At 39.3% G+C, this 24,242-nt stretch overlaps 2 protein-coding genes across 2 annotated transcripts; both read left to right on the plus strand.

Annotated features, from left to right (window-relative positions):
- Positions 1 to 642: 642 nt before the first annotated feature.
- On the plus strand, positions 643 to 12,972 carry LOC130186682 (serine/threonine-protein phosphatase 6 regulatory ankyrin repeat subunit C-like). Its single transcript, XM_056403941.1, has 28 exons — positions 643 to 781; positions 1,651 to 1,734; positions 2,030 to 2,108; positions 2,244 to 2,314; positions 2,437 to 2,637; positions 2,986 to 3,073; positions 3,759 to 3,901; positions 4,252 to 4,464; positions 4,590 to 4,668; positions 4,816 to 4,930; positions 5,400 to 5,482; positions 5,581 to 5,686; positions 6,198 to 6,266; positions 6,355 to 6,495; positions 6,630 to 6,686; positions 7,142 to 7,253; positions 7,350 to 7,421; positions 7,544 to 7,745; positions 7,891 to 7,978; positions 8,552 to 8,669; positions 8,866 to 9,085; positions 9,411 to 9,498; positions 9,606 to 9,689; positions 10,379 to 10,524; positions 10,973 to 11,055; positions 11,484 to 11,566; positions 12,262 to 12,353; positions 12,454 to 12,972. Exons 1-28 carry the CDS (start codon positions 755 to 757, stop codon positions 12,642 to 12,644), a joined length of 3,135 nt encoding a protein of 1,044 aa, XP_056259916.1. The 5' UTR covers positions 643 to 754; the 3' UTR covers positions 12,645 to 12,972.
- Positions 12,973 to 15,410: 2,438 nt separating this feature from the next.
- Positions 15,411 to 23,546, plus strand: npepl1 (aminopeptidase like 1). Its single transcript, XM_056392579.1, has 12 exons — positions 15,411 to 15,669; positions 17,587 to 17,772; positions 18,023 to 18,193; positions 18,305 to 18,394; positions 18,503 to 18,584; positions 18,903 to 19,045; positions 19,782 to 19,859; positions 19,974 to 20,074; positions 20,281 to 20,404; positions 20,651 to 20,827; positions 21,237 to 21,347; positions 22,526 to 23,546. Exons 1-12 carry the CDS (start codon positions 15,520 to 15,522, stop codon positions 22,682 to 22,684), a joined length of 1,572 nt encoding a protein of 523 aa, XP_056248554.1. The 5' UTR covers positions 15,411 to 15,519; the 3' UTR covers positions 22,685 to 23,546.
- The last annotated feature ends 696 nt before the right edge of the window (positions 23,547 to 24,242 follow it).

The following is a 24,242-nucleotide window of genomic DNA, read 5'->3' on the forward strand; positions in this document are numbered from 1 at the left end:
ATGTGCATTGATCTTGAACTGTTCTGATTGGGCGATAGATCTGAATGATCCAACCCTGGGATAAGGCTGTCAGGCGCACTGCTGGTCAGGATAAACCAGAGCTAATCGTGTTGGATCTAACCACTGAAAAAGGCATTTCATTTTATAAGCTCATCATATATTTTGAATGTAAAAACTCTATCTTAAAAGTAAGTAGTGACACAAGTTGTTACATGTATGTAGTGCAGTAAAAAGACTGTTGAGGAGTTGAAGTGTAAAACAGCATAAAATGGAAAGTGTAGTACCTCAAATTTGTATGTAAATTTGTAAGTAAATGTAATATTTATCCTAATAGTCATTCATTCATTCATTCATTCATCCATTCTCACCAGGACCATAACTTATCCAGTCGAGCCCGGGTTCTTTTTTGTATAAATTTTTTGTATGAATTAATACAAAGCGCGTTGCTTATTTTACAGTTTTTACATTTATGATGATGACATTTTGTGAACATTTGTTTAACAAAAATCAAAACTAAATAAACCCATGATAATATTTAAAAAAGAACAATAAGTCTAGTTGAAGTACCTGACCAAACTTTACCCACCTTCTTTGACTTCTCTCGCGATATTCTGGCAGCTGTGGTGTACACGTCACACATCACAGATAGTAGCTAACTAAGCTAAAGCTAGGCTAACTAGCTGCTGCTGAGGGACATGTAGCCAGTCAAACACTCAGTCTGTTTCAATGAAGGATCTTCCAGAGTGACTGGGACATGGAGTTAAGAAATATCAAGGACCAGGTAGTAAATAAAGCTTCTGCTGTTGTCTAACTCAACGTTAGATAACCAACAGGACTCCCCACTAACACTGCAAACAGCTGGCTAGTCATGGTAGCGACATGTCGAGCAAAGTTTGCTACAAGGCTTTTTAATGTCACACATTTCCTGTCATATAACATTGGACCACACGTTTCAGTTTGCATGATAATTTGCACGTTCGTTTGCTACAGAATTTGATATTAGGACTTAGTTATACACCAGGATCTTGTCATTAGGGTAATCTTTGTCCCTGTTAAATGGGGTCCAAACTCTGCCAACATAGCAGCATTTTAAACATCGGCCTTTAAATGGATCCATATTTATTTACTACATACCTACGTTTGCTTCCTGCTATCTGTGGAAGACAGATCTTGATGAATAGGATCTGGCTCTCGCCCCTAGAACCAAAATAACCCTTCACATCCACTAAAAGTATCGCATGGAATTTGGAAAGTCTTTTTCCCAGTCACTTAAATGCCAGTACAATAAAACATGTCTCCACCTGATGGCCTTAACTTCACTGAAGCAGATTGCATCATTCCAATTAAAATAATTTGCTCAAGTCAGTTTAATCATCCGTATTATTACTGTAAATGCCCAAATAGAAGATTGTTACTCACTCTTGTCTTTACTCAGAATTAATTGGAATTTCAGCATCTCAGCAAAGTTTTTATGAGTATTTGTGATCCAGATGATTATTCTGATGAAAGATTGCGCTTTATTACTGCTTCTGTAATTCACTGCTTCTATTGTCTGACAAAGTACAATGAAATGAATCCAGTTTTAATGTAATTTTACTATGTATTTTGTCATGTTCTTAATCTGTTTTGCATGTCAAATCTCTATTTCAGTCTCCATTGGTCCAGGCTATATTCAGCCGAAACACAGAAGAAGTGACATTTTTGTTGAACCAGGAAGAAGATGTCAATTCACTGGTAATATTATCCCACATTACTCAGCAGTCATGATGTTTTTGATACTCTATATCTCATCAAATTTGCATACATTATGCTTGTTCAAATGGTTCAGCTGTGCAAAATGTGAATTAGATCAAATGTTTCATTTGAACATTTAGAGGAAGAATCTAAAGAAAGTTGAATTTGCATATTGTTCGAACCTTTGGAATCAGAATATAACAAAATAATAATATAATACAGGATAATCTGGTAAGATTAAATAAAAAATATGTTTGCTGCATGTTGCCCTGTTTGATGTTTTTTTTCCTCTCAGGACCAAGAACAAAGCACACCACTTCATGCTGCTGCTTATCTGGGAGATGTCCACATTATGGACCTACTTATTACTTCAGGTAGGAAAAAGTATTTATTTTACTGTGAAATGCATGCTATTGATGAATGCAATGAGTTAATCCTAGACAGAAGAACTAAAACATAGCAAAAAACACTCCTAATTAGCCTAACTTTGCTTTTGCACTGGGTTACAGATGCAAATGTCAACACGAAGGACCAGGGTTTGCTGACTCCTTTACATCGAGCCGCTGCGTCACGAAATGAAGTATGTTCCTATTTTCAAAAAACAAAAAAGGAGAGTTTAAAAAAAAGTCATATCTTAGGACTTGACCACCAGATCTTAATATTTAATTTGCATCTTCAAGGAAATTTGTGTTTTTCTCTCAGAGGGCTGTGGAGCTGCTACTAAAGCACAAAGCAGAGGTCAACACAAGGGATAAATTCTGGCATACACCTTTGCACATGGCAGCTGCAAACTGGGCTACAGGCTGTGCTCAAGCTCTGATACCACATGTTTGCAGCCTGGATGTTACTGACAGGTCAGGGAGGACACCACTGCATCATGCGACACACAGCGGCCATGGAGAGGTAAAGTTGATTGTCTGGGATCTTTAACCATTTATCCCTTTGTGGTTTATAGTTATCATTTCAATGCATAAGAAGGCTTGAAAGTATATCTGCTTTATGGAAGTGAATGATGTCTGGAGAACATTTTCTTGGTTTCTGGCATATGTTACAGCATTTTGGGAAAATGTGTTTTTGTCATAATATATTAATCTAGTTTCACACAATATTTATTCCTCTGAGGAGCCAAAATACAACCACAGCCCTGTTTGAATAGATGTTCCAAGTGTGTTTTCTCAACTTTGGACAATTGTTGTAGATTGAGATGAGTTGATAGATACACTAGTTGATCCAGTTATTGTGTTTCTGCAGATGGTGAACTTGCTCCTGAGCAAAGGTGCCAATGTGAGTGCCAAAGATAAGAAAGAGAGGCAGGCCATCCACTGGGCTGCACACCTCGGTAAGTGGTGTCATTCCTCTGAGAGACACAAATGTATGGTGACATTTGTCCGAAAACAACTCTCCCACATGAATTTAAGGCAGACAAATGTTTGTCATACACCACACTAGTAACAAAAAAAAATACCCCAAAACAAGCCACTGAAAAATGTCTCAAACAGCCATAGATGGCCAGAAGGTTAAAGTCAGAGGTTATTGGCATTGACAAACACATTGTCACTTTTGAGAGTATAAGCACATTCTAGTGTCTAAAAGAGTTAAATGTCGAACTGTGGCTTACATGCTGAGAGGATGGCTGCGACATCAGTGCATGGTTGACTATTTGATTGGTCGAGCTCTGAATTTGTAACTTGAAAGTTAGGATAAAATATATTTTCTGACTTAAAAAACAAAGATAGACATGCTCAAAAATTACCGCTCTTGACATACAGCTTTATTATGATTGATGAGTTATGATAATATATGGCTGGTTTGACTTATTATCACAACATCAGTCTATTTAAATTTGATTAGTTGTTGACTTTTTTTATTTATTTTTTTATCTTAACGAGGTTGAAGTCTGATTAATATTATATTAAATTGGCCTGTGCATGAACTGTGCTTCAGTTTCCAGATTACAGGCTAGTAGGCATTGTTTTGTGCGAGCATGGCAGATTCTTGTAGTAAATGTTAAGCTCTTCTTTCAGGACATGTGGAGGTCATGAAGCTGCTGGTGTCTCACAGTGCTGATGTGACGTGCAAGGACAAACGTGGTTACACTCCGCTCCATGCTGCAGCTGCCAGTGGGCAGTTAGACGTGGTCCAATATCTGTTGGGGCTGGGGATGGAGGTAAAGTGGTTTAGGTCACAGAACTGTTAGGAAAGTTCCATTGTAATGAATTATTATAGCTGCCATTTATTTTATGTACTGTATATCGTGTAGAGGAGAGTAGCTCTTAATGTGCTTGATGCTGCAAATAGGGTATTTGTTGGAATTTGTCTTTGCTTTGAAGTGAGAATGAAGATATCAGGGGACATCCTGCTCAGTTACACTCCTAAAACACTGCATTCTGTAGTTAGAAATGGTCTGATGTGAAATTAAGTCTCAGTAACATAGTACCCTGCAGAGCCCTAGGCCTGGTTTAATTTTAGTCCCGTCACATCACGTCTCTTCACATGTTTTCCTCCTCTGCCTCTCAGACTGATGAACCCAACATTTTTGGGAACACAGCGCTCCACATGGCCTGTCACACAGGCCAGGACACCGTGGCCACTGAGCTGGTGAACGGCGGCGCTAACATCAATCAGCCGAACTACCAGGGCAACACGCCACTGCATCTGGCTGCTGCCTCCTCCAGTGGGGTGCTGTGTCTCGAGCTGCTAATCAACAATGGGGCTGATGTCAACATGCAGGTAAAGAGGTTGTTGTGGATTTAAAAAGGACAAAAAGAGGGAAAAAAATTGTGTCTTATTGGATCATAATTGGTCAGAGCCTTTTTTTAACGAATCATGTTGTTTCCATTTTCTCTGTTTAACAGAATAAAGAAGGAAAGAGCCCTTTACATATAGCTGCTATGCATGGACGCTTCACAGGCTCCCAGATTCTGATCCAAAATGGTAACTTAAAAATATTTACGCAGCATCCTGTTAAAACAGTAAAACTGCATCCTCACAACACAGTCTGACTTAAAATATCACAACATGTCCTCATCTGAAACACTTAACACCTATTAACACTATGTTTCCTTCTGCTCTTGCACACAGGTGGGGAGATCGACTGTGTTGATATGTATGGAAACACTCCTCTTCACATCGCTGCCAGATATGGTCAGGAGTTGTTGATCAGCACTCTGCTGACAAATGGTGCTGACAAGGCCAGGTAAGTTTCTCCACTTGGATGAGTCCAAACCTGAGACTGTTTGATGATGTTTTTACACTACATCACCTTTAAGTTGCTGGTCTCTCAATGCACGCTCTCACTTTAAGGTGAGCTGACCAATAAGACCTGGCTGCAGAGTCACATCTTGTCTCCTCTCCTAAGTGTTTGAAATTAAATGCACACCCCAAGATGTGAGTCATGATAAACAGCCCCTCAGTAAATTGTAATATAACACTGACCAACTGAACTTTGGATAAACCAATGAATGTCTATATTTAGTATCCGTCCCACAACCCCACCACACGCACACACAGATTTATTTATTATAAGTGATCCTTTAATGATCTGCTTACTAACAAAGAAAAAACTTTGAAAATATCAGTTATTTTGCACTTAATTTCCACCTTCATGCAGAAAAAAGGTTCGCAATTAAGCACATACAAAAGTAAATAATATTTGTTCTCTAAAGACAGGGGATTCATGGGATGCTTCCACTACATCTGGCGGCGCTTTACGGTTTTCCAGACTGCTGTCGAAAGTTACTGTCTAATGGTGAGAATCTGTTTTGAGTCATCGAGATCTGATTAATTCTCTTGCTTGTTGCGTTTTAATTTACAGACAAAACTGAAAGTGTTCTTGTGTGTCTTTAGGTCAGTTTTACAACATCATGCCGGCTCAAATGTCATCAGTTGGGTTTGATATAAACATCTTAGATGACCAAGGGAGGACCTGTCTGCATGCAGCTGCCTCTGGAGGGTGAGGGAATGAACACACACACACACACACACACACACACACACATACACACACACACACACATTAATGTAAAGTCTACAAGCATTTACAATTAAAGAGTTTGACTCATTGATAAATGTTTGTTTACAAAGTGATGCTCATTATCTAAACAGTTCAGATCATTATTTTCCATGCCTAAATATTGTCAATATTTTAATTAATATTTTCTTTGTTGGGAAAATGATATTTGTATATTCTTTATTTTTTGGTCCATTGCATAGGTTAAACATTTGAAATTATGATATATTTTGTTTGTAGTCGCTCAGCTTGAAGTGTGGTGTCGTTTAGTGAAGCACTACTTTTAATTCTAAAAATCTATACCTACTCTTTGCCTGGTCAGGAGATATGCAGCTGACAAAGGCAGCAAACAGTGTGCCTGAATCATACGCACAACATCAAACCTTTCCATAAGCTGTCTGGCACAGATTTGATACAATTTTAACTCTTTTTTTTTTTTCTTTTCTTGTGACAGAAATGTTGACTGTCTCAACCTGATCTTAAATAGTGGCGCTGAACTGGGCATTAAGGATAATTTGGGAAGGTAAGCAGCGCTAAATAGCCAGAGCTAAGAATTTAACTGTGTTTCTGCGTTGCCTGATATCATAGCTGAACCCTCTTGTACCTGGCAGATCTCCTTTGCACTATGCTGCAGCCAACGGGAACAGCCACTGCACGATCTCTCTGGTGAGAGCCGGTGCTGAGGTCAATGAGCTGGATCTGATGGGCTGCAGCCCTCTGCACTACACTGCTGCTTCACACACCTTCTGTGGGTGAGAGAGCACACACAACTTTATGTTTTATTCATTTTTCTATGAGACAACACAGCATCCTGCGGACAGTTCTTTACTGATAATGACCGACCTCATTCAAACCCGTTTTATTGTGTCCTTCTTTCTTTCCCCAGTGGAAACACAAACTCTGATCCTCACTACAGCGTGGAAAAGGAACAAGAGGCCTCTCTGTAAGTCTCATATTGTTCTCATATACACAAAGTAGATCAAGTTTAACTTTATAAATTAAATGTGCTTTCCGTTATATGCCACACATGGTATTTTTCTCGTTAGTGTATGGTCACTTTAAAGCACATGATCTCAACTGCATCCATCATTTTACATTTCATGTAGTGTGAGTAAATAGTTAATAAGAACAGAATCAGAGATAAAATCACAGTCAAATTTATTTTACTATCAGACATTATTTATTTTATAGGATGATGTTGAATTGTGTTAGACTGATTTGATTATTTAGAAAATTTTGACACTGCAGGAAAAGGATCAGATGCACTAAAATGAAACTTTCATGTGTTGTCATTTGATATTAAGGGGAGTGAATAATATTTTTCTTTCATTACTTGTTGTGAGAGAAGAATAAAACCCAGGCATGATTCCTAGTGTTCCTTTGGCTCTGTGTGTTCAGGTGTTTGGACTACTTGCTCGACAACGGGGCGAACCCAACTCTGAAGAACAGTAAGGGTTACAGTGCCGTCCACTATGCTGCAGCTTATGGAAACAAACAGCACCTCGAACTGGTCAGTGGTGTCTTTGATTTAGATACTTTGATTTTTTTTCTAATCGATTGCACATTAAATCTAACTTTCTTTATTTTTCCTCTGACTCTCTTGCAGCTCCTGGAGATTTCTTTCAACTGTCTAGAAGAGGTTGAAAGTAATATTCCAGTCAGTCCTTTGCACTTAGCTGTGAGTAGTGCAAACACCACAAACCACTCCTGTTTACGTCACGATATGCATAATCACTTTTGAATGAAGGCCACGTGTGCATATATCTGACTCTATTAACATGCATTCTGCCTACACTACAGGCGTATTACGGTCACTGCGAGGCCCTTCGTTTGCTGTGTGAGACATTAGTGAGTCTTGATGTGCGGGACATTGAAGGCCGAACTGCCCTCCACCTGGCTGCTCAGAGAGGTTTTGCCCCGTGTGTGGAGGTGCTGCTGAAACATCAGGCCTCATACACACTGAAGGAGCACAAGCGCAAGTGGACCGCTCTTCATGCTGCAGGTGTGTGTGTGTGTGTGTGTGTGTGTGTGTGTGTGTGTGTGTGTGGTCAAAATATTATTTAAAAAAATATGTTGTACTTTTATTATATTATATATATATTATTATATTTATGTGTATTTTTCTTTTATTCCTCTCCGATGTGCAGCGGCTGAGGGCCAAATGGACTGTCTGCTTTTACTGGTCAACAGGGAACAAAGTGCCGACATCGTTGACAGTCCAGATACACAGGGACAGTGAGTCACTTGTTTTTTAATGCTATAATTTGTTAGTATTGATTGAACATCAGACAAGCTTAGCTTTTAAATACAATACTGCTAATTTCTACAAGGGCAGACGTAATTATTTTTCACATTCTGACATTACGGAATATAATATATGATAAAATGGACTATTTTTTCCAGTCTGTTTTGAGAAGGTTGTGCATTTCAGTTAAAAAAAAAACTATTATATAATCGATATTTAAAGGATACTAATTAGACAGAAAGAAACAATTAACAGAACTGACTGAATAAAAAGTTACAGAACATTGTGTGTAGATTGTCTTTTCTAGGTATTGATACAAAATGCTAAAAATATAAGTCATTGCAAATAATATTGTGCCACAAAGCAAGATGACAGTGTATAAGGAAATTATTACACCAAGTGATTGTTTAATGTGACTTACTAAACAAACTTTTTTTCTCATATTGCATTGTATGCAGATCAAACAAACAAACCCAAGACAATTTTTTCCAGTGCGATATGATCAGAGAATTATACTCATTAACCCTTACAGCGGTAAACTCTTTGTCTTGTTTTGTATGCAGGACGGCTCTCATGCTGACAGCTCTGGGACGTCACACCGACTGTGTCCACATCCTGTTGGAGAAAGGAGCGAACCCTGATGCTGCAGACAAAAAGGGCTTCACCGCATTACACAGAGCTGTACGTGTATTTTCTGTGTGTGTGTGTGTGTGTGTGTGTGTGTGTGTGTGTGTGTGTGTGTGTGTGTGTGTGTGTTTGCACTTTTTTAAGTACACTTTATAATTATGAAAATGGGGAAATGCATCCCTTTACAGCATCCATGATGTTCCAGATGTTTTTCTCCTCTCCCATCATATCTTGTGTCCTCCCTCTTTAGGCCATGTTGGGCAGTGAGGACTGTGTATCTGCTCTGCTGGAACATGGGGCTTCTGCTCTGTGTAGAGACTCTCAGGGAAGGACCCCGCTGCACCTTGCAGCCTCCTGCGGTCACACGGAGCTACTCAGCAATTTGCTGAAGGCTGCTATGAAGGTTGACCCTCTGGACTCCATGTTGGACCACAGAGGCTACACGCCCACCCACTGGGCTGCTTACCATGGTGAGACATCACGACACAAATTCCTGTCAAATGCACTTCAACAAAAAGAGATGTATTCTGTGTTAACAGAGTGAATATGAACCCGTATACGGTTAGAACATGAAAAAAACATGTATGAATGGACATTTTCAGAGCAGCATGAACATAATCTCTCATCTCTGGTTTTTATCCACAGCATTATCTTAGTCTCTAAATATTTTCACTCAGTTTCAACACTTGCCTATCTTGTTAAACACTTGCATGGTCAGATACTGTATTACCATAATTTTACAAACATTTGAATATTGTTATAATCATTTGTCCATCTGTTTCTTGTTCTCTACAGGGCATGAAGGATGTTTACACATTTTACTTGAAAACAAACTTTTTAGCAACCAGGAAGGAAATCATTTCACCCCATTGCACTGTGCTCTGTGAGTATCATAAGAAATGTAAATGCTCATCAAAGATTTGTTTATTAAACATAAAAAATAGATATAGTGTGTCACATCAAAATGTAGTAAATGTTCTTCCCCTGCAGAGTTAATGGACATGAAGTTGCTGCCGAACGTCTGGTGAAGACTGTTGGACCTCAAATTGTTAATGTTTGCGATGCCAAAGGAAGGTGGGTTCTGCTCTGAGCTGAGCCCTACTTTTCATAACAATAACTGCAGTATGGATGAGTCTACAGTTGTAGAGTTGTAAATGTATAACATTCTATGTTTATTTTAAATGTGAGCATACATTTGAAAACATGATAATAAAACCTGATAATACATTGCCAATTAAATAATTTTCAAGATGATTATTAACCATTTATGGGCATTTGGTCCAGGATTTCCACATAATTGGCAGGTTTCATTACAAAAATTGTATGTTCGGTATCAAGTCATTAAAAACATATTTTATTTGAACCTCAACTCTATTGATAACCCTAATATGGAATGTGTTTAAACATTCCACATTCAACATTTAATATTTTCTATCTTTAAATGTACATGAGGCCTAAAAGGACAGCAACATGTTGCACAAACTTACAAGCAATATAAACTAGTATTTCCCTCAATCATAAACATCAACCACTTTTATATTTTACCTACACAAGTGTCTGCTAATGAGGAAAACTCATTTTTTGTAGGATTTATAAATTCAACCTTGGTAGGTGCGACTTGCATTTATATGATTAAAAAAATAGCTACTTTTATTTAGTATCATCTTTCCAATAACTTGCTGCAAAGTAAACTGAATTGATTTTCCGAGGCTTTGAACCTGTCTGTTCATCCTGTGTTTTATGTGCATGTTGTGTAATTGTAGGACCCCGCTGCACGCAGCTGCTTATTCAGGAAATGTTGCTGGGCTCCAGCTGGTCCTGGCCCAGGGAGCAGAGGTCAATGCTGTGGACCACTGTGACTGCTCTGCTCTGATGGTTGCTGCTGACTGCGGACAGACCATGGCTGTTGGTGTGTGAAATTAAATGCCTAATGTCAGTCCGTTAAAGCGTGCACGTTATTATTCTTATCTACACCTGGGAAACCTCAAAAAACATCAAGACAACTCGCAGGTCAAGAAGAGGACATTTCTGCAAGAGGTCCTCAGAGTCACTCTTTTATCCATCTTCCCTCTCTATTTGCTCCTGATTGTGTTCTCATCGTGTCTGAACATTTTCATTTCGTCCCGACAGTTATTTCTTTTCAAGTGCTTAATCATCCGTGATGATTTAAGTGACACAGGAATACTTGCTACTTCTTTTATCACGTGTACTGTGGTTATGACCCTCACAGTCCTCACTAATGTTTTCCTTTAATACACCACATAAGTCTTTTTCCCTGATGCACTGATAGTAAGTCACTCCACATGAAAACACCAGGTTTGTTTGTTGTGAAAGATGTCTTATTTTCTGCATTTCAGAATTCTTGCTGCACAAAGCGAAGCCTGAGCTGACCCTGGTGGATGTTAATAATAACACAGCCCTTCACTTAGCCTGCAGCAAGGTCACACACACACACACACACACACACACACACACAGACACACATACACCTGCATGTACTGTACGCATTCTGTGGCACAATAGCATTTGCATGTGTGTAACAGCAGACAATGTTTGCAGCTGTCAGATAATAAATATATAAAATATAACTGAGGTTGAAATGTAATCAAACTTGGTTTCAAAATGAAGTGTTATGTTAGTCATATTGTACTAAATGTTAAGGTTGAATTACCTTATTAAAACCTGAAGTGGCTCGTAACAGTAGGAATGTTTTAATGTGGTGCTATAACATTGTACAATGTGCAATTCACTAAGCGAGTCATTAATTATTAACAAAAAGATTTGATTATATTATAAGTAGTTTCTACAATATACAACGTATGCACTTTATCACTTATTATGACTTATTTCATTGTGTTTTTACTGCAGGGTCATGAGATGTGTGCCCTGTTGATCCTTGGAGAGATCAGCGACTCCTCCCTCATAAATGCAACAAACAGCGCTCTCCAAATGTGAGTTGTCTTGAACCCATGCCCACTACACGTGCACGTGGTCAGTTAATGATTGGAATGTATTCATAAGAAAATCAGCTGGTGTGGATTATGAAGTTTGGTATTAAAACACACCTACTGTGTGTGTTGATTACACAACACATCCAGAATACACACGTCAATTGATTGGGGCCTGAAAATATCAAAATGTAATCCATCAGAGAATTTAGACTAGTTATATTTTGACTGAGTGCAGGTGAACACGAAATACTCCATTGAATTATAACCTGGAAAAACAATAGAACGGGTATGACAGAGATTTTGATAATGAAGTCATAACGTTACGATAAAAAACTTGTAATGTTTTAAAAAATAAAGTCTTTGATCAGGGATTTTTTTAATCATTTGTCATCTGAGCTACGGGCTGTTCATCAAAGTTGCCACAGATTTTTGTGTTTTTCTGCCATTTCTTTTTCAAATGTATAAAAAATAAAATGCATTGTGATGTTTTTCCGGCCATTATTCAACACTGTAACTCGGGAACAGAAGGGGAGATTGTGACCATATCGATCTGGTTTGAGCGTTAAGAAGTTTTCCATGTTTAAAATATGACTTGCCTGCCATTGGCCCCAGTTATACAGAATGTTCTATAATATGGTTGCATTCCTCGGAAACATTTACCTCTGTCATCGGACCCCTCTCTCTTTCTCCTGCAGGCCTCTTCACATTGCAGCGAAGAAAGGCCTGGCGACTGTAGTGCAGGTGTTACTGAGCAGAGGAGCGGCAGTCATGGCTGTAGATGAGGAAGGTCAGCAGGAATTATTGTATTTTTTGTGATGCAGTTCCACAGTGGCCCCTTCTTTCAGTATACAGTGTCACGTAATTATTTTCGTGGTGACCCTCTATAGGCCGCACACCAGCTCTGGCCTGTGCCCCGAACAAAAACGTGGCAGACTGTCTGGCCCTGATCCTCTCCACCATGAAGCCTTTCCCTCCCAGAGAGCCCAGCGGTGGCACAAACTCCCACTTCAACCCCATCCTGAAGAACTGTGGCATTGCTGCCACCTGTGGCTCCAGTGGAAACCTGTGTCATGCCTAAGTTAAAGCCACTGTTGGCCTGCACAGGTGTGTGACAGAGTGAAATTTCAGCCCATTGTAGCCCAAAGTCTCCACACGCACATACAAGTCTCCCTAAACATGTGTGGTTGATCATGCATAGCTTCTTCCCTCACGTGGCATTTACACTTGTGCTCATGCACCAGTCGACTGCTTCTCTAAAATAGAGTCTTACACATTACTAATATTAGCAGACCTCTTAGATGATCTTTTCTGTTACATGCGTTGAGTTTAGCACATAAATGTTATTTTAATGAAGCACTAACTATTAGAAATGAGTGGAAGTTTTAACATGAGCACACTACACAAGCCTCCTCAGTATTGGCTTCACTTCTAAGCACATTAACCACCAAAGCCTGAAATCTCCATGTTCATCCTCAGCTGATAAAAGTGCAAGAATACTAGGATGATTGTGTGTTTGATACGTGTGCGTGCGTGCGTGTGTCTTTATGTGTGTGTGTCTGCAGATGCTATTTTGCATATTAGACGTTGCTTATTGATATACTTGTTTTTAAAATATTTAACCGGTGCTCTAAACCTTTTATGCAATTAATAAGGCTCTATTTTCTTATTCTGTCCAGAGTGTAGCAGACACTACACTGATATAAATAACCACATTATTCTAATATCATGATTTACATTTCAGTTTAGTAAAAACAGTAACAAGCATGTGTATAGTTTTAACTATATAGTTTTCATAGAGTCTTGTGTATATTTAGTTCTCTAAATTAAGTTAACCTTTTACTTCTACTATCTTGAAAATCCCAAATTATTGAGAATGAACCTCAGGTCAGTGTGTACTGTACAGCAGGTGCAATAAAAAGCACATCTTGGGCTGGATGTTACATAACAAGTATAAAATGTGACAGAAGTATAGAAGCGTGTTTCAGTTTAATAAGCCAGAGAATAAAACAAACAAATTAAATATAGTATTTCAGACTTTGAGCAGGAAGGTCTTCTGACATTTCACTACATTTGCACCTAAAGATTAATTAAATTTCTGATTAATTGATTATTTTTAAATTAAAGTGCGCATTGTACGTTTTCATACTGCTTGTATTTTTTATTATTTCTGAGCAGACCTCTAAAAACAATAGATATTTAATTTACACTGATATAAGAGCAAGAAAAGCAGCAAATCCCTCAGTTTCTAGAAATGGGATCTAATGGGATCCACTGTTTTTCATTATGGCTTGCTGAATTTGTCAGTTATCAAAAATTGTTGATTATCAAATTGTCAATTAATTTTCAGTTGATCAACTCATCAATCAGTCATTTCAGCACTATGTTTCAGATTTGTTGTCTGTACAATGAAGTGAAATTTAATGAACTGCTCACATATGATGCCACTAACAATTTCTGTGAAACACTAAAAATTGAAATCACTGTTTTTAATGTGATTTTCTGCACAAGTTCCACTGCTTCAGTGGGAAAGTCTCTTGCAGCCACACTTCCTTCATCCAAAGTGACCAGAAGCTGTACATTTCAGTGTTCAGCATTTATTGTCAATGAATAAATCTGTTAATAGTAAATATTTGAGATATTTTAGAGTTTAAATAAGAAAAATTGGCAGATTGTTTTTTTTTTTCTCTTGCTAAATCAATTAGCACAATACATGCTGTACTAATACTGTACTGGTACAAAGATGTCACTGCCTCTCTTTCTTTAAAGATCAAGGTTTTATAAATGGAGTTGTGCATTTAATGTTTATCTTTTTATAATTTGAAAGCTACAAACACACACAGACTTTAATATTTACCCCCTTTTTTTATTGATTTTCTTTTCCACTAGTAATACCCGCTGTATTATCTTAAAATGGCTTTAAAGTATTTGCACTCTGACATAAAAGTTTACATTTTACAGTAGGGTATCCTCCTTAGGTTTATGCAAATATTCTCTAAAATTTGAGAGTATATTTTAAAAAATTAAACATTAATCCAAGAGTAGAACATTATCATGTGAGTGTCTCCTTCCTTGTGTCATTTGGATTAAATTACTGGGGAAAAAACTTACTGGTTTTACAACTGTACAACAATTGTACTGAAATGTTTTGAATAATGTTTGTGTTTAGGAGTTTGTCTTTTAAAGCTTTTCATGTGAACAATTTATTGTCTTCCTCAACATCTTGCTAAGATTTCAGGGTGCATTGATTTGAATACTCTGTGTGGTTTAGTTGTGGATGACATTCATATGAGAGAAAATAAATAAACTGCCACAATCTGAAGTTGAAGTTTTTTTTCTTTCCATTTCCCATTTGGGTTAGGATGAAGGACACATTTTGGCCAACAAAATTCCTCTTTAGTTGTATGTTGTGTCTTTAAGATCAGTCTTCTTAGACCTTATGTCACACCAGAGGGGGACCTAATCTGAAAGGCCCCCAAATGCCTCTTTGGCAAGCTCAGAAGCCACTGTAGTGCCACATTGGGGTAAAAATGAACTCTGACCCAACCCCTGTGCCTGACTCATTTTTGTCCAGTAGCTGCAATTTCTTCTTCCTCATCCTTCCCAACCTCCTCCTTCTCACAGCTGCTTTATTGCTTATGTTTGCTCCAGAGACCTTGAGTTCAGAAGATGAACACCCTCACTTCCAATGTTCTTATAGGCACCTGACTATTGCGCAAAGACAGACCTCAAAAGTTGTGCACCTGTCCTTTAATGTCTCCATGTAGTTCCTGCTTGTCGCCGGTAGATGATGATAAAGATTACACATCACTTACAGCCTTTTATAAATTAAACGGGGAAAGCCATTCTGTCCTCTTCCGGCTGCCGTCGCCGGTCCGGGTTGGGCCAGTGAACTATAGCAGTCCGACCACTTTACAATTACCGTCAGCAAGCTATCTCTTTAGCAAGTCACAAAAATGGCGAACGTGGTGCTGGAGTTTAAGGCTTCTGCCGGTGACTCCGAGCCACAAAGTCGCCCTGTCCTGATTATCGGCCAGCAGGCCAACCTGCAGCAAGTCAGCTGGGGCCAAATCAAAGGAAAACTGCAGCCAGTCGTTAGCAAGGAGGTAACGTTGTGCACGATATTGATTGTTGGGTGACAGCTAATGTTAGCTTACGCTAACCCAAGTTTGCACAAGCTAACGAAGCTAGGTCAGCTAAATTAATTCAACGTTAACGGGACCTGAACACGAATAGCTCATCTTTACTAGCCACAGGTGCAGCTGTAACGCTATCTAAATAACTATGTTAATCAAGTAGCTGTAACACGAACAACTAATGTTATTAAGGAGATGTTAACGGTCTTGTTAGAGATCAGTCAGACTGGTTGTTATTAGTCGGTGGAAAAGCTAATTATAACGCCAATAAGGTTAAATAAAACCACATTTTCTAAAGTGATGCCTTTAACTAATGCAAGATTTCTTCTAAAAATCTTATTTCTTAACCAGCAGCAGTTAATTACTTTTTGCTGGTAAACAATGAACGATTTTAAATTGGGTGACTATTGAGGTTAAAATGAAATGTTCATTTCCTTGCTTTGAGAGTTGTTCACTTCCCCGGAAAACAACACAACTGTCTGATCATGAGAGACTGAGAAAAGGGTTGGAGGGTGAGATCATGTAGCTAGTACAGGGTGCTCCTGGTGACTGGTTAGAGCAGCGGCAGGTCCAGTGGTCAGACCCAGGCAAAAATACTCTGCTCTCATGGTAACTGTCCTAAGGAGCTGTAAGCAGTGAGTTGTCTGTCGTGCAAAGTCCTCAGAGGTGGTTGTGCAACATTGGCAGCCAGCCTGTAAAGAGAGACTTGAGAGAGTAAGTCTGTGAGGTCAAGGAAAGGTTTCCAGTCATTTGCAGAGCCTCTCACTATCCTCTGGCAATGAGTAGCCAATATGATTATGATTCCACTGCTTACAGTACTTTCATTTTTCCTGGGTCATAAAAGGACTTTGCTATACTTAAGCTGATGATGCTTTCTGAAAACTTGGGTGACACTAGGAAGCCTCTAATCTTAAAACTCTTTGTAACATTTTCCGCTTGCAAATGGTTTCAGTCTGCCCACACACACATCTTAGCTGCTGATAATTTTTAGCCTCTGCAAAACTGTTGATTTTCTTGTCCTCAACAGCAGGAACACCATATTAAATCTTATATGGGATGGTATCTCCATTGTAGACACTGTCCGGGATGACAGGCAGTGAAGTAGCTTGAGGCTAGTCGTCCTCTCCTGCTTAACATTGGTTACTATAGAGTCTTGCACTACAGAAAGTCACATAGATTGGTGCATCAGATCATATACTTAGGCCCTGATCAGACCTGGCATTAACATGTGTCTTGGCATCACAAGTGGATAGGTCTAAGTACGTTAGTTCACACCTGGCATTACAAGGGGTCTCCACATGAGTCTTCTAACCTCCGCTCTATGTATGCAAATAGACACATTTATTATTTCTGTTTGTGCATTGTTGTTTTTAGCCAGTCCAACTGTGACAAACAGCTCTGTTGCCAATGTGTTTGTGAAAGACAGGGAGAGAGAGAGCAGGACTTGGAGCTGAGCGAGTCTATGTGTATAACTGTGCACATCTCTACAAGGACATAAGGTTTTAGCCATTTGAAATGGTAAAAAAAAAATAATGAAAATCAACATGTGGTAGCCAATGTTGTGTTTGGTCACCACAAATAAATCAGTGTATGGGAAAGACTGAGAAGTGTAAAAATATTTTCATTCATTATGAAACTGGCATAGACAGACCTCAGTTGGGTAGGGGGTCCTTCAATGTGGCCCAGGACACAATGAAGACACTGTTAAAAGAATGTGGCCGTATGTGCCCAACACCACCTCTGAATGTGGAGTGATTGGATCTCTTTTGGGTTTCACACCTGTACTTGGAGCTGTCCACTTGTGTTTGGATCACCTGAGATGCATGTTAATGCCAGGTGTAAGGAGGGCCTCAGCCTCTCCTCAGTATTGTCTTTATGTTTTCTCAGATCTGGCAGGCAGCTCTCAGTGCTTTGAACCCAAACCCCACGGACAGCTGCCCCCTGTACCTCAACCATGCTGCGGTGGCCGCGCTTCCGTCACGGGTCAGCAGGCACAACAGCCCATCTTCTGCCCACTTCTTGTCCCGTCTGGTCCGTTCCTGCTTGCCTGGGGGCAACAACCGCTGCATTGTGGTTAGTATCTTCATTTGGATTTAATTTGCTCTGGCCTTTCATGTGATAGTTAATTGATCTCTTTGGGGGGAATTTTCTTTGTCCCTCAGGGAAGTCGGAGAGCACTTTTAGCCACAGATCAGTTCTTCTGCTTCACAGGGATACCGGGAGACTCCTTCTGGGTCTCCTGTGGCACTTAAATCTGGGTCATCCAGTTGAAGGAAGGCATATGTGACCAAGTGGCTAATATGACTGTTTCTTTCCTCTCCAGATGGTGTGTGAGCGTTCAGATGTGTTTGCATCCTCCTGTGCCATCTCTAGGGCCTTCCCCATCTTCTCTCGTCGCTCTACGTCCTTACGCAGGGCTGAGAAGAAGCACATCACTGTGGAGTTTGTGATCGTAGGGCAAGACAGCAGTTCTCTGGATGTCGCAGAACTTGAGGTACTATACTGATTTTTTTTTTTTTTCTTCATTTTCTTTTAATTCTACACAGCATTTCAAATCATTGAAGCCCAACAGTCTGTCATAGCTGAAGGCTTTTCTTGTGTTCAGTGTCTCTCTAATGCTGCTCATGGAGTGCGGCTGGCAGCTCGCATTGTGGACACGCCATGCAATGAGATGAATACAGATCACTTCTTAGATGTAAGTCAAACAATTTATCTTTAGCAAATGTTGTTGACATTACTACAGGATCACAGTTCTAACAAATCTTGCTGTGGACCCCTATTCAAACATTAATTTCTCTTTTAGGAGATCAAGGCTGTGGGAACTGAACTTGGAATTACTCCTGTCATTATTCGTGGAGAGGAATTGAAACAAAGAGGGTTTGGAGGTACCTTGTCTGTAGAACATACACAGCATATTTCATGGCTAGATATATTTACTTACTGCATGTTTTACGGATGTTAAATCAAAAAAACGTTCAGCAAATAAGAATATAATTATCATAAATAATGGATTTACTTTGCATTCATGCAGTCTGTAATCCCAATTTACTGTAATTTTGTTTCACTTTGCATTGACATCTTTGTTAAGCTCTTTACAGATAGATAAGAATGTGTATCTGTTCTCATCTCAGAGACAATAAATTCTCATCTTGGTAATTGGTAGATAGGATTATCTATCTGTTTTCTTTCTCTTTACCTTTCAGGTATCTATGGAGTTGGGAAGGCAGCAGAGAACCCTCCTGCATTAGCAGTCTTAAGCCACACACCAGATGGTGCGACCCAAACTATTGCATGGGTGGGCAAGGGCATTGTGTATGACACTGGTGGACTCAGCATCAAGGGAAAGGTATTCTTAGTTTTCCTCTGGAGAAGTGAAAGTAACTGTTGTACATCATGGAAAAAAAACAGTCTTTGTAATTTTAATTTCCCCAGAACATCACCACAGTCTCGTTCAATTGTTTAAACATCATTTAATTAATTGTCTTGAGACTCTTAAGAAAGCTGGATACTCTGAACTGCTGCTCGGTGCATAAGCACATACAACAGTCAGAGCCTTCCTCTCAGCAACTTGCAGTCGCATAGAATAGATCCTCTTGTTGTCCAGAGAGAACTTCATTGATTGACCGATTGCCTCGGACCACGCCCCTTGTCTCCCATCTTACATAGCACTTGACTGCGCAGTGCATTTTGTCACTAAATCATGATGTGCTAAGATTAATTTTACTAAACTGTAAAATGTATTTATCTGGATGGTAGCCTGCTCCAACTGTGATCTTGGTGACTGTAGAACTTGCATGCTCTGACATCCCTTTACTGTTAGACTAAGCTTTAAGCCGATTCTCAATAATCCCTTCACATGTAGTCGCAGCTGCATGCACCAGTTTATGTAGTGTCATATGCAAAGGTAAGCACTTATTCTACAGGTACAATGTTTACAAACCAGCCAGTAAAGCTTTTCTAATTATAAATCTATAGGCCGCTTGTCGTGCACAAATGCATGTTGAGGTGCAGCATTTGACCAAAATCTGAGATCAAATTAAGCCATTGCATGTTTGGTCACATATTAATGTGTCTTTTTGTAGACCACAATGCCAGGGATGAAGAGAGACTGTGGTGGAGCTGCAGCTATTTTGGGAGCTTTCAGAGCCACTATTAAACAGGTGAGGTGACCTTTTGGATTATCCCACAGCAGTTACCATAGCTGTTATTTTAACCTCTATAATTCTGCAAAAAAACTTTTTTTTTAATCATTTTTTCTCCCCTGTTTGCTTCAGGGCTTTAAAGATAACCTCCATGCAGTGTTTTGCCTCGCAGAGAACGCAGTTGGACCCACAGCCACACGACCTGATGATATCCACACTCTCTACTCTGGAAAGTAAGATTCAGCCTAATATATTGTATCATTCCCTTGGATTTTCATTCGATGGAGAAAGTGTCAAATCTTCTAATTTGAGTTGTATGCGTCTCATTGTTTTGTCCGTTCTGTCATGGTATAAACGCACATAATGTCATTTTACAAGCCAAATCAACAGGAATGAACATGGGCTGTATTGTCTGTTATTTGTCTGTTTCATTCTAAAGGACAGTGGAGATCAACAACACTGATGCAGAGGGCAGGCTGGTGCTGGCTGATGGGGTGGTGTACGCCAGCAAAGACCTGTCAGCTGATATTATTCTGGATATGGCCACCCTGACAGGGGCACAGGTGGGTGACATCCTCTTACTGACTGTTGCTAAACCTTTTACAGGAAGTATGTTTTAAACCTCTGTAACAAATCAGTAGAAAATAAATTTAATAGATAAACTTAGTGGATAATATTGAATGTCTTTTTATTTTCATCAACACTTCTCCTGAAGACTCCAGAACCAACAGTGGACGTTGCCTTCAAATAGGTATTGTCTTGGTATGTAAAACCTTTTTGTTGTTGTTGTTGTTGTTGTTGTTGTCCAGGGGATCTCCACAGGGAAGCACCATGCAGCTGTGATGACTAACAGTGAGCAGTGGGAGGTTGCCTGTGTGCGTGCAGGCCGCAGCAGTGGAGATCTCGCTCACCCCCTGGTTTATTGCCCTGAGCTGCACTTCAGCGAGTTCACCTCTGCCATGGCTGACATGAAGAACTCTGTGGCGGTAAGTTACAAATTACAGATCCCTCAAAACCAGACGCTTAAACAAGAGAAAAGGCACAGAAATCTGACATGAGAGAGTTTGAAAGACTGAATAAATATATTATAGAGGTTTTGATAATACTGTCCCTGCATCTCCAGTATCTCTTGCACAGTATGCTTGGTTCATTAAACGTCAGTACAGACTGGACCACATTACTGAGAGCTGTAGTAATGTAGTTACTAATCCCTTTTTTTTAGCTTTTGTTGATGCATCTTTTCTCCAGACAGGTTTGTCTAAATTGAAGTTTTGTCAAAACCTGGCACTTAGATACCGGTTGTCAGCTAAGTAGTTCAAGTAGAATATATTTTTCGGGGACTGACATTATAATTTATTTCCTGACGAATGTCATCCCTTTCTGGTGTTTCTACAGGATCGAGAGAACGCCCAGAGCTCCTGCGCCGGCCTCTTTATTGGTTCCCACTTGGGCTTTGATTGGCCTGGTGTCTGGGTCCATGTTGACATCGCCTCTCCTGTTCATGCTGTGAGTACTTAAGGTTTTGATGTGCATATAGATAGTTTGCACTCAGTTTGAGCTCTTGATTTTTGTCCTGTTGCAAATCAGGTGATAACCACAACTTCATGAAGTGGTTTCCTAATCGTGACTTTAGTTTACAAAGACGTGCACATAGACTTCTACAGGTTCACACAAACCCAACTTTTATATAAAATCTTCAGCCACTGACTGACTATGATAGAAAATGCGTTTTATAACAGTCCAAATTTTTTGGATTTGTATATGGATTTCCCCTATTGATATACAACTGCAGCTCTGAGAAATGTTCTGTTCTGCTTTATTTCAAAACAATTACTAGTGACTCAGTATCCTGAAAGAAAAGAGTCAGCAGAAAGAACAAGGAAGTTGGCAACAACACCAGGATGAAGCTTAGCAGGCTCTCTTGGTTTAGCTAAAAATTACATTAAAGGGACTTTTTAACTGAGTTTATAAAATGTTCTTGTGAGAGCACAGCTGAGATGAATGAGATTGGGAGAATAGGACACAGTGTGTGGGGATAATACAAGAAGTTTACCTATTAAGCTCAACAGAAAACCCAAATCAGATTTTGATAGCTAAAGCATAAATTGTGCATTTACAATTGGAATAAAATTATGGTGCCGTATATTTTGGAAACAACTAAAAAATATGTATTCTCTGTTGCAGTCATGCATACAGTCCTATCATGATCTAGTAAAGACCAATAAACCTGATGATCAGATTGTTTGTGCTGTATATGGTGTCCATGTTGTACAGAGTCTAGTTGAGCCAATTACATCTGTTGAAACACTGACTTTGAGCTTTGAGACGCTGTTCTCTGCTGGCACTCTGTGGACTGCTTTCAAAGGGAGCAAGAAATCTGCATTATGTATTATTTCAATTCCAACACCTTTTTACAACTTCCCTGCTGGTGAGCCAGGATTGCACCAGCTCTTCATTTCAACAAATAATAAAAATCTGCTGATCTGTCCTGGTCTTGTGATTCAGCTCATAAAAAAACATCACTGTAGTTACATTTATCAAGATTATTGGGTTTTAAAAGGCACAAGGCATTAGGTTTCAGTCACATTACCGGGCTATGAAAGGTAATTACAGGGTAGCTTTACAGTAATGACACTGGATATTGTGATCTGACCCTTGTTTTTGTGGTTTTTTTGTCTGTGCAGGGGGAGCGTGCCACAGGGTTTGGCGTTGCCCTGCTAATGGCCCTGTTTGGTCAGGCATCAGATGACTCCATGTTGAACCAAGTGTCTCCTCTGGGTGCAGCCACCAACATGTCTGAAGACCAGATGGAGCGTGACTGCAAAAGACGAAGACTGGTGTAGAGCACACAGAACAGTCTACTCCCTGACTCTGACTGCTCTGCTGCCACCACACACCCAAACTGTTGAAGCAAGTGCTCATCCATTTAGACATAAAACATTAAGCTGTGATTCCACTTCCTGTGTTTGATGAAATTTCACATGCTGAATAAATCAGATAATCATCAGTAATCCAGATGTGTTATATATGACGATGATAAAACACTGGCCCTCATTTGTCCTCATGACCCGGCACTTAATGCACTGATCACCTCCATATCATCTCAATTTTTCAGTTGCTCTTGACGAAAATGTGTTGATTATTATAAAAGCTGAAAAAGCAGGTGGTTTATATCCATGACCAATTCATTCAGGTTTTCACAACTGGCCAATTGTGATTTTTTTTTTTTTTTCCAGCAGTGATTCTGTGTAATTCATATTTTACATTTAAGGTTTTACCTCCTGAAACATTAACCTTGTTTTCAGATACCCACCTCATCAGCAGGCATTGTTATATGTTGATACTTTAAGCAAATTGAAGATTACACCATACATGTTGTGTTAGATGTTGTGAGAAATACTGGATCTGAAACAGTAAAGCTAGATATTCCTTTTTCTTTTTTTTTTGGTAACCACTGCACTTTGTATTCATCCTGTGACCAGTTGGGCCATGTTATCTCTGGACCAAACGGAGGACTGAGTGCTGGCTGCAGTTTCACATTAGTGTCAAATTATTAATGACAAGCATTACCACATGTGCTTTGTCAGCAAAAAATACACATACAAGAAGTCAACTGTAAGTATTAGACAGATTCCAGCACAAGTGTGATGTTTTTCCACCCTTGTGACAGTCATGTTCTCCTTCAATAAAGGCAGTGCCATCTGACATCTGTGTTGATTTAAAATCCCCCAAAACTTAAAAAAAAACATCCATTTGCTGAGATGTGGTAAAAAATCTCCTGAAAATAATACAGTAATATTGTGAGCTTTACTGCAGGCACATTGATGAGGACTATGGTGGCACCTAAAGATTTTAAGACTCAGATTCAGAATACTTAATCCCAGAGAAGGGCAATTCATTTCTACAAACTAACCATACATATAAAGAATAAATAGAGTAAATAAATAAGTGCATCAGCTGATATCGGCAATCAACCATCAACAACATGTCAGAGACAACACACGGACCAATGAGATGCTATAACAGACCAAGAGACCAAACCCACACTCCAGAGGCCCCATATGTGTGTAGGCTTCAATGAGTCAGGTGAAAAAAGAAATTTATACATTTACCAGCCGGGTTATGCATTCAGAGCATTTAGTAGAAAGAAGACTTAAAGCATGGACAATCATGAACATGATTTCACTGTCAGCAAATTGAACTGCTGCTGCTACTCTTAAAGTGTAGGTTCAAAGTTTTCAAGTATTTCTTGAACCAGTAGTCAGGTATCTGTGTGTACACTGAAACAGGATCTGCATGTTGTAATTATTCCTCCTGTTCATACTGTACATTAAGATTTCCCTACCTAATGCTCTTTATATGTAAGTGATGGGACACAAAGTCCTCAGCCCTCTTTCTGTG

Source organism: Seriola aureovittata, chromosome 2 (assembly GCF_021018895.1).
Source record: "Seriola aureovittata isolate HTS-2021-v1 ecotype China chromosome 2, ASM2101889v1, whole genome shotgun sequence".
Lineage (NCBI taxonomy): Eukaryota > Metazoa > Chordata > Actinopteri > Carangiformes > Carangidae > Seriola > Seriola aureovittata.